This window comes from Haliotis rufescens, unplaced genomic scaffold (assembly GCF_023055435.1).
Source record: "Haliotis rufescens isolate VD_foot unplaced genomic scaffold, xgHalRufe1.0.p SCAF_76, whole genome shotgun sequence".
Taxonomy (NCBI): domain Eukaryota; kingdom Metazoa; phylum Mollusca; class Gastropoda; order Lepetellida; family Haliotidae; genus Haliotis; species Haliotis rufescens.
Genome location: NW_025964368.1, coordinates 1,212,836 through 1,228,526, shown reverse-complemented (window position 1 = coordinate 1,228,526; position 15,691 = coordinate 1,212,836). Strand labels below are relative to the sequence as shown.

General features: G+C 39.3%; 1 protein-coding gene across 3 annotated transcripts in view; it reads left to right on the top strand.

Moving 5' to 3' along the window:
* LOC124133114 (E3 ubiquitin-protein ligase PDZRN3-like) overlaps nucleotides 1-15,691 on the top strand; it is a 313,211-nt gene that overhangs the window by 167,807 nt on the left and 129,713 nt on the right. The window contains exon 1 of one of the 3 annotated variants that reach the window (XM_046497371.2): nucleotides 10,895-11,633. The exons of the other annotated variants lie outside the window; for them this stretch is intronic. Coding sequence (XP_046353327.2) covers nucleotides 11,613-11,633 — 21 coding nt within the window. The 5' untranslated portion in view covers nucleotides 10,895-11,612. Of the gene's footprint in view, nucleotides 1-10,894; nucleotides 11,634-15,691 lie in introns of those variants that run through there. 3 annotated transcript variants of the gene reach the window in all.

Below are 15,691 nucleotides of genomic sequence, written 5' to 3'. Positions count from 1 at the left end.
TCAATTTAGCGGTTAAGCAGTAGAACCCTTTCAAACATAATCAACTTGTAAACAAATAAACATTTTACGCAGATTATTTTTAAGTTGTATGCATTTAAAACTTGGCTGTTTTCCACTGATTGTGGTGATTCCGAGAGGGGAGTGGTAGCCTGATGTCTAATGGCGAACGTTTTATTGATTGATGGAATGATTATGAAACGATTGAAATAATTTCCCAGAATTCATACTGTCTTTAATGCATGTGAGATAAGATAGTTGATAATGGCGGAACTTGAAGCAGACACGTGATTCACTGATTACTGGAAGATATCATTTGCTGCACATAGGGAAATGGATTGAAAATCTTTATTGCGAGTCTCATTTGATAATTTTCAAATTAATGAGGCATCATTCTTATCCTCGTAAAACTTTTGATTACTGTTTCGTTAATAATTTTGATAAATATGTAAGCGACAGCAACTTTCAGTTTTATGAAGTCATCAGCATTATTCCAGCAATATCACAGGAACATGTAAATAATCCAGTTTGGGCCAGGTAAACCAGTGGTTGATAGCATGAGCACCAAGACATGCTGTTTGGGTACAGGTTGCAACTTACACCACCCAATCCCCAATTGGCAAGCTTTGGGTATGGGGCCTCTGCTGACCGAGACTCCTTCCCCTAACCTTTTCTACCCCCTCCCTCACCCTCTTTCTACCCCCCTCACTCATCCCACCACCCTCACTACCTCACTAACTCACTCCCTCACTCACTCCACGCCTCTTACACACTTCCTCACTCCAGCACCCCCTCTCTACTTCCTCCCTCACCCCCTCACCCCTGTCTAACCTTTCATTCACCCTCACCCCTCTCTACCCCTTACCCACCCCTCAACCCCTCTCTACCCTTTCATTCACCCCCACCCCCTCTCTACCCCCTTACCCACCCCTCACCCCCTCTCTACCCTTTCATTCACCCCCACTCCCTCTACCCCCTTACCCACCCCCACCCCTCTCTACCCTTTCATTCACCCCCACCCCCTCTCTACCCCCTTACCCACCCCTCACCCCCTCTCTACCCTTTCATTCACCCCCACTCCCTCTCTACCCCCTTACCCACCCCTCACCCCTCTCTACCCTTTCATTCACCCCCACCCCCTCTCGAACCTCTTAACCACCCACACCCCCTCTCTACCCCCTTACTCACCTCTCACCCCCTCCCTATCCCCTTGCTCACCTCCAAGCCTCTCTCTACCCCCTTAGTCCCTCACCCAGTCCCTCTCTACCCCCTAACCCACCCTTCACCCCCTCTCTACCCTTTCACTCATCCCCTCTCTACCCTTTCACTCACCCCCTCGAAGAGCATCGACTCAGGGCAAGGTAGCCATTGATGACAATCTAAGGATGGGGCCTGATGTCGTACAGGTGAAAGTCACGCAGGAGGTGACGAGGATGCTGCCTGTTCGTGTTGGTGTGCTTGTTTGATATATTTACCTGTCTTTTGAGATGCTCAGTAAACAGGGCTTTGATGTTGGGGTTAGGAGAGGTGGTCGTCGCTTACCCTCGACTCGTGTATTAGCTCAGGGGGTTGTAAATAGGAAGGATAGTTTACTCTATCGTACTGGGTAACCAACCCTTCTTCATCGTGTTAATTACGATCGGGTGATATCACACATCAACCTTGGCGTTCACACTTTTTTAAAGTTGACGGGATGAAGAATAAAGGTGTCACAAATCACACTCTGGTTGTAATCTGTGTTTGTGACTTGAACCTCAAGCAAGCCATATCAAGACTGTTTGATTTGTGACTTCTTTAGAAATAAAAGATATATCACCAAACAGAAAGGTTTAGAATGGTAACGCTGAATAGAATCAAAAGAAATCTGATGTAATTTACACCTAGGTGTAATTGGGTGACCTTTAAAAATACTTTTTTTCTAATAATTAAAAGTAAAATTACAAAACATATTTCCTGGTTAGTTTTTAGTTTTTTTTATGTTCTGGTATTATCCAAAGTGATTGAGTGAGTATGGTTTTACGCCGCTTTTAGTAATATACCAGCATTTATCACGACGGGGCACCCCAGAAATGGGCTTCACACATTGTACCTATATCGGGAATCGAACCCAGGTCTTCGGCGTGACGAGTGAACGCTTTAACCACTAGGCTACCCGACCGCCCCTGGTAGTATCGAAACAAAGTTTCTTGTGGACTTGTTTATTATTATTATGATAAATGGTCATAAATGTACAAATTAATCTTAAAGGTAAAGGTAGGAACTCAAAGACAAACGAACTGTTTAGGAATGTTGTTTTTTTAAATGATCAACATGTTTAAATAACTGTTGAAGCATTTCAATACAAATAACTTGTTGATCAAGTTAAAAAAACAGAAATTATCAACATGTTAAAATAACAACATTGCAAAAAAGTTGTTGTTGTTGTTTTTATTGTGTACAGACTTGATCAAGTCTACAAAATCAAGTTTAAAAAAAACTACATCAACATGTTCAACCGACAAAATTGAAGTACAAATAAGTACCTTTTTATTGTGTGGAGACTTGATCAAGTCTACAGTGCTCATGGTAGAGCATAGTACTATTGTCTTTGACAAGTCAGGAAGACCATTAATCAAATACAGGTCCCTTCAAATTATACACCAGAGCACATCAATCAGTATTAATACTGTTCTTAAACATATAATACTGGAACCATGTTTGTTTATCTTATAGGTGATATTGAACAATTTTCTGCTTGATTTGCAACAAAGTGATTTGTGTGTGCCATTAAAGTACATCCAACTCTTAATGTACATAGTTTTGTTCAAGCAGTAGATGGTCTTTAGAGTAGCATTGTCGCTATCAATTTGTTCCAATTTGTGTATAGAATTTCACGAGGGGATTATGAGAACGTCTTAGTAGCCTATTAACCTAAGGTAGCAGTTGAGTCAGCCTTGTTAAAACCTTTTGGACATTAAACTCAGTGAATCACACCTATTGAATGTGATAATCAATATTCCGCTGCAACCCTTTGGCATTTATAGATATAACATTACAGGTGTAAATCAGTTAATTAGAATTTACCTGTCCTTACTGCCACCTTGATTTACTGTCCAGGTAGGATCTGTGTAATCATACCTGTCGTTAGGTACCTGGGGCACACATCAAAGGCCAGGTAAGTATGCCCTGCTCAGGTAAGCAGCAGGTAGAGTGTATATATCAGTGTACCTATTGTCACCTGGCCGTGTGACGAGGGGTTCAGACAGTGGTAGAAGAGGATGGGGAATTACTCGAAAGATGCTACATTATTACATTTATTTACACATTTATAAGTAATTGTTCACTTCAAAGAAAAAATAGTACTGCTTTTTTAAAGGATTATGTTTAGATCCTTATCAGGTCTCCTGAAGTAGATCCATAAAAGAAGTAGACTTGGAAGAAATTTAGTTTTTTTTATTTTAGTGGGTGAATTCCTGCATCGTTAACGTCAAAGAGTTTGTAGTAATGTTTACAACAAGTGAGTTCTGATGACACTGTGAATAAACAGTCATAAAATTTCCAGCAAAATAAATTGAGCTTGTCAGAGCATTTCAATAAACCTTGGTGAGATTGTTAGGAGAGTGTTCTAAGGAAGCTGTTACATTGCAATTCCGTTTTGAAAATTCATGGAATATATTGCGGAGGGTTTGATGGACTGGTGCAATTACAAGCTAGTCCAGTTATTGTCCACATTTCACCACTCTTTGTTTATACGATCAGCTGTTCTAACATCTGAAGGGAAAGTTATTGCAAAAGGATTTTTAAACCCGCTTGTTAGCCAATAAATTTACAACAGGCCTTTCAAACTTTGGAGAGCCTATCATCTCTGAACACTTAATCATGAGTAAATCGGACATTTACGTTGACTAGTTATTGAAGGAAAAAAAGCATTCATGGGTCATACATGGGTCTTTGAAGTCAGTCAGTGGATAAGGGTTTTATACAAATATCTACCTCTGGATGAAAATAGTTGAAATAATGACTGACTTTCTGTAAATTCACCAATGGAGTAAATGAAATACTTTGTTAAAGCCTTGTGGATGATTGTAGCTATTCAGTGCTGCAGTTATCCTGTACAACCTAGTGACTAGCCAGCAAGCTATTTATAAACATCAGATGCTGAAGTCGACTCCGATAGTCGTCTGCCCCTTTAAGACGAGCTGAGCGCGGTTGATGAGATTTACTGCATATTTGACTTCTCCATAGAAGAAATTAGTTTACTGAATGTTATTGTAATCGGGAGGAGGGATGTTGCAAAATCAAATTTGAATAGAAAATTGAAAGTAAGTGTCTTTGCAAGTGGCAGTTGTACCGAATTGACTGTATTTGGAGACGATATGGCTCGGAGTAGGAAAAATGTTATGCAAGTTTTGTCGATAAAGGAGATTGTTCATTTGATGTAAACAATTGGGAGAAAAAGGGAACAGGCAGATCTTGTACAGTATAAATCTTGGCCTTGACAGGAACTATGATTTTGTAAATATTTATCCTCCCACGGCTCGAAGTACTGGTTACCTACTACCTTGTCTCAAGTCGTCCTCATGGAGCCAACTAGAAAAGATTATATCCGAAATTTGAGCAATTATTCAAATGGGTTTGTCTTATTTTTTATGGTCCGAAAGCTTTTAAGGAATAAATTTAACATTGCACATGTGTAGGGGTTAAGTTATCTGACATTCTCGTGATAGACGTGGTGCAAAAATAGGATATTGGAGATTATGTACCATATACCTCCGTAAGCGCCTGCTGACTCGACACAAAAAAACAACTTTTGAAGTTTTTATGCAATACAAAATTCAAAAATATAGATTACAAATGCGTCCTGGTGTTATTATTTGATATGCTATCGATCACTGAAAGAAATATGTAAATATAATCTTTGGACAAAATGCAAAAGAGGCATTACCACAACATGAGATAGATACAGTGTAAAAGTAGCACTTTTTTAACAGATAATTTTATTTATATTATTCTAGTTTTCATCCCAGAAATATGAGCATAAGATGTATTGTTATATACTGATTGTAAGAATAGATGACTTACTGATTTTTGTATATATATATCATGAGTTTCTATAATTATTAAAATTAATACATTCACTATTAATGACATTGGTATTTAGCTAATATAGGTGTAAAGTTAGAAAATTATATTGATATTTGTTACTTGCCAAGCCCTATGTTAATATTGAATGTAATACTACACTCCTGCAGCAAACACTGTTCTCATCGTCACAATAAGTAAATATAGACATATAGGTTAATTGAATACAAGATTGATGTCAAACATACTTAAGTATATGCATATTTTCAATTTCTTCTTCAAATAGACAGATACGATATTAACTAAATGAGATGAATTTTGAAACAGATATTTTTTGTAAGAGTAATACTACCCAGTAACAGGTTGTTGAGTGTTAATAAACTGTTTGTGGGGCGTAAACACATTCAATAATGGAAGTACTAGAAATAAGGCTCTTTGTTCCAAGGGAGGTAACTCTATTAGGAGTGCTCCTAAAAGTTTTGTTGCATTTTCTTTCTGGTAATGAAAGCAGAAGCGGGTTTCCTCTGTGACATATTACTGTTGTAATAAACTGACAAGTTGTTTATCACGGACTCCACCATAATTACAATCCTATATGCGTACATGTATACTGTATTCTCAAAAAATAAACAAAGGCTTTAGAATACTTACATAGTGGCTCTTTAACTTGCAGTAAGATGGCGTGATTTATGATGTGTTGAAATTGTTTAGTTGCGACCATAAACAAGGGATAAGTTTCGTTGTACACAGTTTTATTTGGTAATTACGCTGAAAATGATAGTTGTGTGGAAAAGTGTTTTTTGCCTTCTGAATATTTTCATGTAGGCTAAATGAATTTACAGTCAGTAAGATGGAGCATATTTGGATCACTCCATCGAGGTTGATTCACCTGAAACTGACATTACTGATTTTCTTCACATAGCGTTGAGATGTTGTGTTAGGACAAATTCTCAACTTCAATATCTGTATGATGATCCTGTTTGCTAATGAAAGTTTAGAAATTAAATTACTCAGGATGCAATAATTGCCATCCCTGCCCCACTAGAACACCATCAGTACCATCACCAGCCACCACAGCCTTGTCTGCCCTCCTAGTGCAGTCTGATGGTCGGATAATGGTAGTTTAGTGGAGAGCTAGGTCTTTATGGCTTAATCTAGCCCGTGCCAGGTATGGGCGTAGGTATGCTACCACCAGCCACCCCTATCACCTCACCCACCCCAAGCCTTGTCTACCCTTATCAATCCTCATCCCCATCCCTAACCACACCCACTCTCAACCACCACCCTTCATCTCACCCACCACACTATACAACACACACTGGTGGACTATACATGTGAACTATACAAGTATGCAACACATGGGTGAACTATACAAATATACACCACACACAGGTGAACTTTACAACACACACAGGTGAAGTATACAGGTAAACTATACAACACACAGAGGTGAGCTATACAAATATACAACACACACTGGTGGACTATACATGTTAACTATACAAGTATGCAACACATGGGTGAACTATAAGGTGAACTATACAACTATACACCACACACAGGTGAACTATACACCACACACAGGTGAACTATAAGGTGAATCAATTATGCAACACATGGGTGAACTTTACAGGTAAACTATACAACTATACAACACACAGGTGAACTATACAACTATACAACACACGCAGGTGAACTATACAACACATACAGGCGAACTATACAACATACAGGTGAACTATATACCACATACAGGTGAACTATACAACATACAGGTGAACTATACACCACATACAGGTGAACTATACAACATACAGGTGAACTATACAACACATACAGGTGAACTATACAACTATACAACACAGGTGAACTCAACACCACATACAGGTGAACTATACACCACATACAGGCGAACTATACAACATACAGGTGAACTATACAACATACAGGTGAACTATACACCACATACAGGCAAACTATACAACATACAGGTGAACTATACACCACATACAGGTGAACTATACACCACATACAGGTGAACTATACACCACATACAGGTGAACTATACACCACATCCCTCTCCCCACATACAGGCTAACAATATCCCAGCAGGTCTCCCCCTCGTGATGAGCCGGCGTCTCACCTGACACTCACAGGTGTAACATTATAAAGTATTTGACCAGTGCTAGCATTGGGTGCTGGTATAGCTGACAGATAGCGGGTTATGATAAACAAGGATTGTGGCGGGGCGGGCATCTCGCAAGTCTGGTCTCTCGACAGCGATGGGCATCTGTTTCACAAATTGAAAGGAAGTGAAGAAGAAATACTAAGACATTTGGGAGAAATTGCTCTGAATTTAGACAGGGAGCATCCTCTATAACAGGCGTTTCCATGGCAACCAAACTGATAATTTGAGAGGTTTGAGAGGCAGGTTGGTGCGTCCCCCTCCCCTCCCCTCTTCCTCTGCTTGTCTTATCTTTCAATGTTTGCAACACTTGCTCGTCTTCATATTTCATTTCTCTACCTTCTGCACTGGAGAGTTTCCCAGCCTCTCATTGACTCAAAACCCCAGACAGGGATAATCAGCCAGCCGCCTCCCGTTCCAAACCTCAAAACCAAACTTTGTATAATGAAATAAAACCGTCCAATGTTAAACCAGTCTTTGAAACAAGCGCAGTCACTTCGTTGCGGAAATGTTAACGATGTGACGTTAAATCTTCACTCACTCATGCACTGAAACAAACGCACTCACAGCACACAGATCGTTCGCTTTGGTACAAAAAGAATTTGGGTGTTCCTGAAGGGCTACGGGGATGTTTATGCAAGAAGGTTACCGTTACTCGTATTCCACAGATTAGCGGTTGATAATCGTTGAACGGGAGTAGGTAGGTTTGTTGGGCAATATGCACCTGGATGTACAGAGGTAGCAGTTGCTTGTGAAGACTGTTGCGTGGCTAATCTTCCAAACAAGATACATCTCTCTCAATAAGCTGCTTTGCAAGCCACTGTTTGACTAGTACAGCCTCCTAGTGCTGTTTGATGGTCAGATTAAGGTTGTTTAGTGGAGAGCTAGGACATTATGGCTTAGTCTAGCCCGTGCCAGGTATGGGCGTTGGTATGCAGATAGTAGAACAGGTGTATGCAGATAGGGGAAGGCTCCATGTACTTTTTATGGCGTAAATACTACTGTTTTGAAAACCTGAAATCATTCATGTCAAATCTGACTATTTTCCGACTTGCATCTACAAAATTTGTAAATTATTTTTTGGACACTATTTGGTTTCATATCCAGCATAATTATTGTCCTGTTCTCAGAGATTGTTATATACTACATAAAAGAATTTAAAAGAAATTAAGGTTTTTCATAGCCATGACAGATTAAATGTCGTTATATGAGAAAATCATGCAGGTTTTTTCTCCTTTTTTCGTGTAGTGTATATAAATATATTAATAAAACAATAAAACAATAAAACATGAAATGGGTTCATAATGATTAAGCTTGTGACATAGATTGACTGCAAGATATGAATATTTTTAAGTATCCATGTCGTTTAGGTTCAAGTTTTTTCTTACCAAAGGGTTCTTCCACACCCTGGGATTCTGAGTTATAATTGCTACCTATGCTGGTCTCGAAGCGACTTTAATGATCGGGGCGGTCAGGGTAGGTAACTGGCATGTCATCGTACCCCTCCGAGTGGAACGCTTCTCATGATATCAATCACTGGATTGTCTGGTCCTGACTTATTTCCAGACTGCAGTCATACAGTTGGGATAACTGCTGAGTGTGGCCTTTAACATCAAACATCCTATGGCCTTTCCTCTCTCAACATCGGATGCTCATGATATCGATCACTGGAATGACTGGTCCAGATTCTATCTTTTACAGACCGCTGTCATATAGCTTGAATTTAGCTGAGTGCGGCGTTAAACATCAACCCAAACCCCCAAACCCCCAAACCCCCAAACCAAACCACAATATCGGACAGAAATACAATTCCAAGCCAACTTCCCACTCGACCACTCACCTAAGAAAAAAAGTTAGGAATAACTTGTGTATATATAAGACGTCTTGACGAATCATTTGGTATCTATGAAGTGAAAGTTTTCACAGCTACTGAGATATTTGCCATGCATTCAAAATATCATCTACAAGGCCATCATTTATTGGACTGAAACTTGGTAGGTGTTTGGTTTGCCCTTTATCCAATGATGGATTCGCTCCTTCATCAGGCGGAGGTGACACTTGGTAGCCATAGCCAGTGGTCAGGTGTCCACTTCGATCAGATGAATGTCCAGTCCACTTCATCACCCAGCAAACCACTCTGGCCTAGAACAAGCTTAACCCTTTCACGGTCAGAAGGTGTGATATAACGGTTATAACTCGCTGGTTATGTTTAATAAGTTGCATTTTCAGATGATGGTTTATGATTTTCATAATTGTGGATTTACAAATTTATTTGATTTAACTCTTTATATCCTTTTGATAAGGATCTTCCTAATGTTCTATGACACTCCAAACTATGAACTTTTTGTATTTTTTAAATTTGGGTTTCCATTTATTTTTTTCAAAAGTTGAGTAGCATTTTTCCATGATATAAATTATTGAAACATTTTATATATAATTGATGTGCTTAGATTTGGGTTATGGTTTAAATAACCTATCCTGTCCAATCTTTTGTCGTTCTTTTTTATTCCAAATTGAAATGCACATTAATGGGATAGCTGAAATTCCTCGAGTGTTTGTGACATGTTGGGTTAACAAGAGAAGCAGGAAGTGGACCCTGCCGGTCAAATACATGATGGAACACATGCTGGACATTACCTGGGTGAACTGACCAATAGAATCCAGCCAGGTTGACCACACCAGCTTTGTATTGTTATACATTGTTACCTCCATAACAGCCGCCTGGACCTTTGGCCTGGATTTGATAATCTTTGAAGCATGCTTCCATTCAAGCTATATTACACCCCCCTACCAGGCGATGTGAAGTGTCCCCATCATAACATGCCCCCTCCTGTATCACCCCACCCATCCTTAAACATAACGCCCCTTCCCTCAGCAGTGGCCCATACCCCAGGGTATTTACATAGGGCATTAATCTTCAATACAGGATTATGTCATTAACACAACGGTGGATTGTGGATGGGTGACCAAATAGAAAAGTCACGGCCTCGGGGCAAGCTTATCTTTCTTTTCATTGCTAAATTTGAAGAATGTTTTCAGCATGCTTTGTGAATGATGTGGTTTAGTCGGGATTATAAAGTGTGATTTGGATTACAATTTAATTAGCATGGTGATGATTTTAATGAGGAAGTTAGGAATGTTTTCTTTGTGTTCCAAGTTTGATAATGCTGCAAAGATTTGACATTTTGGTTTGTTGTGAATTGCTTTAGATGCTGCTTGCGTCTAGTAAAACGGTTCATTGTGTATTGTGTAATACGTTATCCGTCAACCATAACGTGGTAGTAATTGAGGAGAATTTGTTGTCAGACTGACAGGAACTCGGCTAACTCATTCCTCAATCTCAAACCAAAACAAATTCTATGACAAATGTAAATTTTCAATAAAGCGATTTAATACAAAAAGTCAACTTTCAAAGAGGGTTTGTTGAAAGGGACTATGACAGATACTCATTACACGTGTTGCGTATCATTCAAGCCACAATCAATTAATTGTTCGGGAGCCTCCCAATTATGCTTGTATTATGCAGCAGTTGTGCCATTCAGTGATGTTCATCCCTCTTGATAGAGAGGCAGTGGGGTAGAGAGAGACCGGCTGACTACCTCAACACACCCCCTTCTATACCCCTGTGTCACTGGACATCCCATAGCTACTGGCCAGGTAAACGGTATTAGCCTTTTGACCTCCGCACTGCCATCTAGTGAGAGGTCAGTGAGTGACTGGACTGTAGTGGGTTATCGGGAACCTCGCTCCCTCCCTCCTGGCAGACCCATGTGGTTCGGCATGAGGGTGCACATCGCTGCTACTGCTGTCAAGTCACAGCCGCTAGCTCTTATCAAATGTCGGCAGCCATTTTCATAGCCTTCCCAGCAGCCTTAGAGTGATGTAAATTACTCCTCAATCAGAGAGGAGGGTTTGAGAGGCCTAGGTGCGTGTGTATTGGACTTGTGTGGAGAGCTGTCAAAGTTTGAGAAAAGTTTTGGAAAAAGTGTAAAAAAGTTGCTTTTGGATCGGAATATGGTTGGATAAAGCCTGTGGATTAGCAGTGACAGGATTTTTACCCCAAGAAAGTTTCTGGATGGAAAAAAGTGAAAGTTTTGGTCTTCAAAGGGATATACAAACTTTTTGGAGTTGTGGATGATGAGCAAGAGACTGTCATCAGTGGAACTGCTGTTGGTCTCTGTTTGATGGCTGTGTGAGACGACATGGTTACTGTTGTATACTTTCTCCTTTCCCCTTCTGGGATGAGGGGGGCAAGATTTGCTAGATCTACCCCCTTATACCAGCTCCATGTCTGAAAGTGAAGTTTCCCCTTTATATTATCTGGCACTTTTTGGACTGGAGCTTTTCTCCTCAGCTGTTCAAGTTTGTTATGGATTTCATGATACTAAAAGTAAGTCTGTGCACTGACGTTTTTACCTCTCTTTTTGCAGCAGTTTTTTCATGCATTGTTATACTTCATTTTCTTATCATTTATTTAGATTTCTTTGTTTTTAAAAAAAAACCAGACTGGCTGTTTGTTCATTCATTATACAGCTGATCTTGGCTTCGTTCACACAAGAAAACTTTGTGAGAGCTTTTTCTGCAAAGTTTCTCTACACTTGACTGTTTTCCATTGAGTTTCTCATTTAATCATAACTTTTATCTTCTTGCTGAGTTTTGTCCCATGTGTCACTGACTTGTTCGAGCAGATTTATAGCTTTAGGTCCTAATGCATCTTGTCTCATGTTTACAAAAATGATGAAAAGTTTTTGAAATTCAATTAGCTATGATATTGCCTGATGATATAAAACCGGAAATTCTATGAGGCATGATGTCTTGTTTTTCTCCCGTGTTTTGAAACTCTTGAAGATTAAGGTAGTCAAGATTGTGATCTTCTGACAAATAAATCTCGTCTTTATCATATGAGAACTGAAATATGGAATCTCAATGTCATGATAATTCTCATGACTATTCCTGTTGCACATTGGGAATACGTTCTAATGCAGAGATGCCTCCGTTGTAACCTTTGCTGAATTTTTTTATTTATAAAAAAATCAATGGGTCGCCCGGCAGGGGCTTTGCGGTTGTATGGCATTTGACCTCAATGATCACATGACTAGTGCACAAAAACTAACGCAAAAACAGTTAAGTAGCTGATATGGTGAATGAAGGAACGTAGATCAGGTACTGTATTGTCAGGGATGAGAAAAAAATGTTGTGATATTATCCGAGGCTGTGTAGTAACAGTGATGTGAAATATTGGTTGAGATATAATATGGTCTAGAAGTGACATAATTCATGGTTTAGTATGGGATATAATGTATTGCTAACTTCACCTAGGAGATTCCAATGAGGTAGATATGTAATTTACTATGTTGGTTAATGGGATACGGAATATATAGCCCACTATGAAAAGTGGATATGGTGCTGTAAAGTAATTTGTCCAATATCAAACGTGGGATTTAATACCTAATGCTGTGCACATGTCGGAGTTCTCACCGAGTTATGTTCATGTCAGATGAAGCCGATTTGATTGGGAAAGTGTTCTGGGAGACCACACCATTGAACAAGGTGACTTGATATTAAGTAAGACTAATATGCTTGTCATACCACACGATGTCAGTGGTATGAAGGAACATTCTTTTTCAGTCGGAGAGAAGTTCTATATGGATTGGTAATAATGTGTTGCTCATTCGGTATGTGTTCCGCACTAGCGTATGATATATCATTGAGTCTCACGGCAATAATTGGCTGCACAGTGGTGTACGCCAGGTCCAGACCTGTCAGGCCAGGGGGTGGGGTGGGGGTGGGGGGTGGGGTGTACCGGCTTGACATGTGTCTGTAGTTACACTGGGAGGAACTTTAAGGGGAGGGACTCGCCTTGACTCTGGGTGGTAGGTCTTAGGTACAAGATGTTTTTTGTGGGGTGATGCTTTTTCTGAGGTTAAATGGATGAGAATTTTTCTGAATGAAGGTTTTAATGTTTTAAAAAAATGATCGCAATCAGTTTAATAAATGATAGGATTAAATGCATAGGGTTCATTTCCAATTGTTTATTTTCAGGACTTGTTTGTTTATGTAAGTTTTTTGGGTTTTTTATATTGTTTTTTTATATATACTATTTTTATTTTTGGGGTGTATGTGGAATATAATGACATAAACAATTTGATAAAACATCAAAGATGCATAGATTTTTAGAAGGAAGTCCATGATATTCTTTTTACACTGGAATGATTTTCTGTTGACTTTTCATGATACTTTAGTGATGCATGGCTGCGAAGTGAGCTGGCGTAGTGTTGCCTTACTGGAAGTCCCAGTGCCAAGCTAGGATGCGAGTGTAGTTATATCTATCGGAGTCTGTGGAGGCACTGCTGTTGCAGGTCTGAAGCAGCTGCTGACTCTTGTGAAGCTGGATAACTGCTTCAGTCTCCATTGAATTCCCGTTTGCATCCGATCACCTGATATGACCTGCCACAATTGTTACCCTGACCATCGTAGTGGACTCACTCAGGCCATTTCGTTCCTATTTCCCACTGAACGCAAAGTGTTATTCTTTTCTCATGATTAGAAAAAAGCATAATATGATCTCATGGAGTCTAATTAATCAAGTCTGATGTAATTACGGAAAGATATTAATTGACCGCTGATATTGAGATTAATGACTTGCGTTATCAGCCTGTTGCCCTAATGAAGTCAATATTAGTGCAATATATGGGTAATAAACATTCAATATCTTGACAGGCTGCATAGGTATAATGTAGACGAAGTAATAAAACTAATCAGTTATGATAATTTGTGGCTTAATGGCTAATTATTTCATCAATATTCATGCATCGTTAAGTTTCAGATGCTATGCAATGTATACCACTGGAATCCTATAAGAGTATATGCAAGGGGAGGGGGTTAGAAGTGACAGCCATATATATTCAATGGAACAGCTGATCAGGGTAATAGTCCAAACTTTATCTCAATATCTGGAGGCAAATTCCTGTTTTAAAAAAAGCTTTGTATCTGTTAATTAGTTTATTGTTTTTTCGCTTGTCTGAATAGTTGTTCACTCCAGGGAAGAAAAGTGTAATAGCTCTTCGCTTTGAAAAGAAAAGAATTTTTTTAAGAAATTCTTTGTTGAAAGATAATTGAAATTAGTACATAATTCTTCCTTTTTCCATGTTTTCTTTCTGCATCTGTAAAGAGGCTGTTTTTCTACAACCTGTCAAAAATAAGACACGGAATTAGTTTAAGATGATGATGTGCTAGTTATTGCTTATTTTCATTAAAGAATAACTAAATTAAAACCTTTTTTCCCTCTTATAAAAGCCTGGTCCAGAAAGGTGATTGAAGAAATTCCTCTTTGAAAGTCCTGAAAATATAATAGAAACTGTTAAATGTATTAGAATTTTTACACAGTTAAATGTCTTTGATAAAAGAACAGGAACAGAGGAACAGTATCACACTAAGAGAACATCAACACCTCGGGACATCTGAGAGTCGGACAAACCTTGCCACTAGTACCAAGCAAGTCAAAACAAAACATAAGCTTTGAACTCTCTAAGTGAGAGGCATGTTTGATGTTGATATATGTGAGCTGTACTCTACTGTAGGCTTCTTTTTGAACCTAAGTGATCACCAGAAGTGATTAGGACCCTGCGTCCAGTCTGTCCCTCTACCACAGCGAGATGTACCCTTTGTAGTGACCTCAGGAGGATGGAGATGACTTCTCTGGGATGGGGAAGGTGTAGGTTTGTCCGAGTTTGCCTATTTGAAACTGGCTGTTCAACCAATGTGGTTCCAGTGTTAATGGAATTCCTGTGTACTGTTATTTCTAGTAGGTTTGAGGCCGATCCCTTCAAAGGGGTTTATCTCCATGAAAGCTAAGGCAAGGGATGCTGAAACAATTCGGGACCAATTCTTGGGGCAAATAGTCTTTGTGTCTAAAAATATCACCCCAAGGACTGGGGAGTAAGGATTTTTTTTTCATTTCCTTTCGAAAAACCTTCTCAATCATTCAAATCAATGAGGTACAACAATTGCACTGCTCTGTTGGGTTTGTTGGTTTAAAAAAATTGTAATACTACCAGCCGGCCAGAGCAGTTGACTTCTGGATTTACTGATTTCTGTGGTCAATGAGTGAGTGAGTGAGTTTGATTTAATGCCACTTTGACATAATTTCGTCAATATCATGACAGGGGACACCAGAAATGGGCTTTGCACACTTAACCCATGTGGGGAATCGAACCAGGCCTTTGGTGTAACGAGCGAACACTTTAACCACGAGACTTACCCCACTGTTCCAACAGTCACATTAAGGAGGCAAAATATGAAATAACAGACTATTAACCTTAACACCATCCACCTTGTACATGTAGGGGCATTAAAGTTTAATTGGTTTCAGATTCTTGATTGCTGAACAGAGAGAGGTAATTTCCTCAGGAAATAAGTGATACTTATGTATGGATCACTCGGAAAACT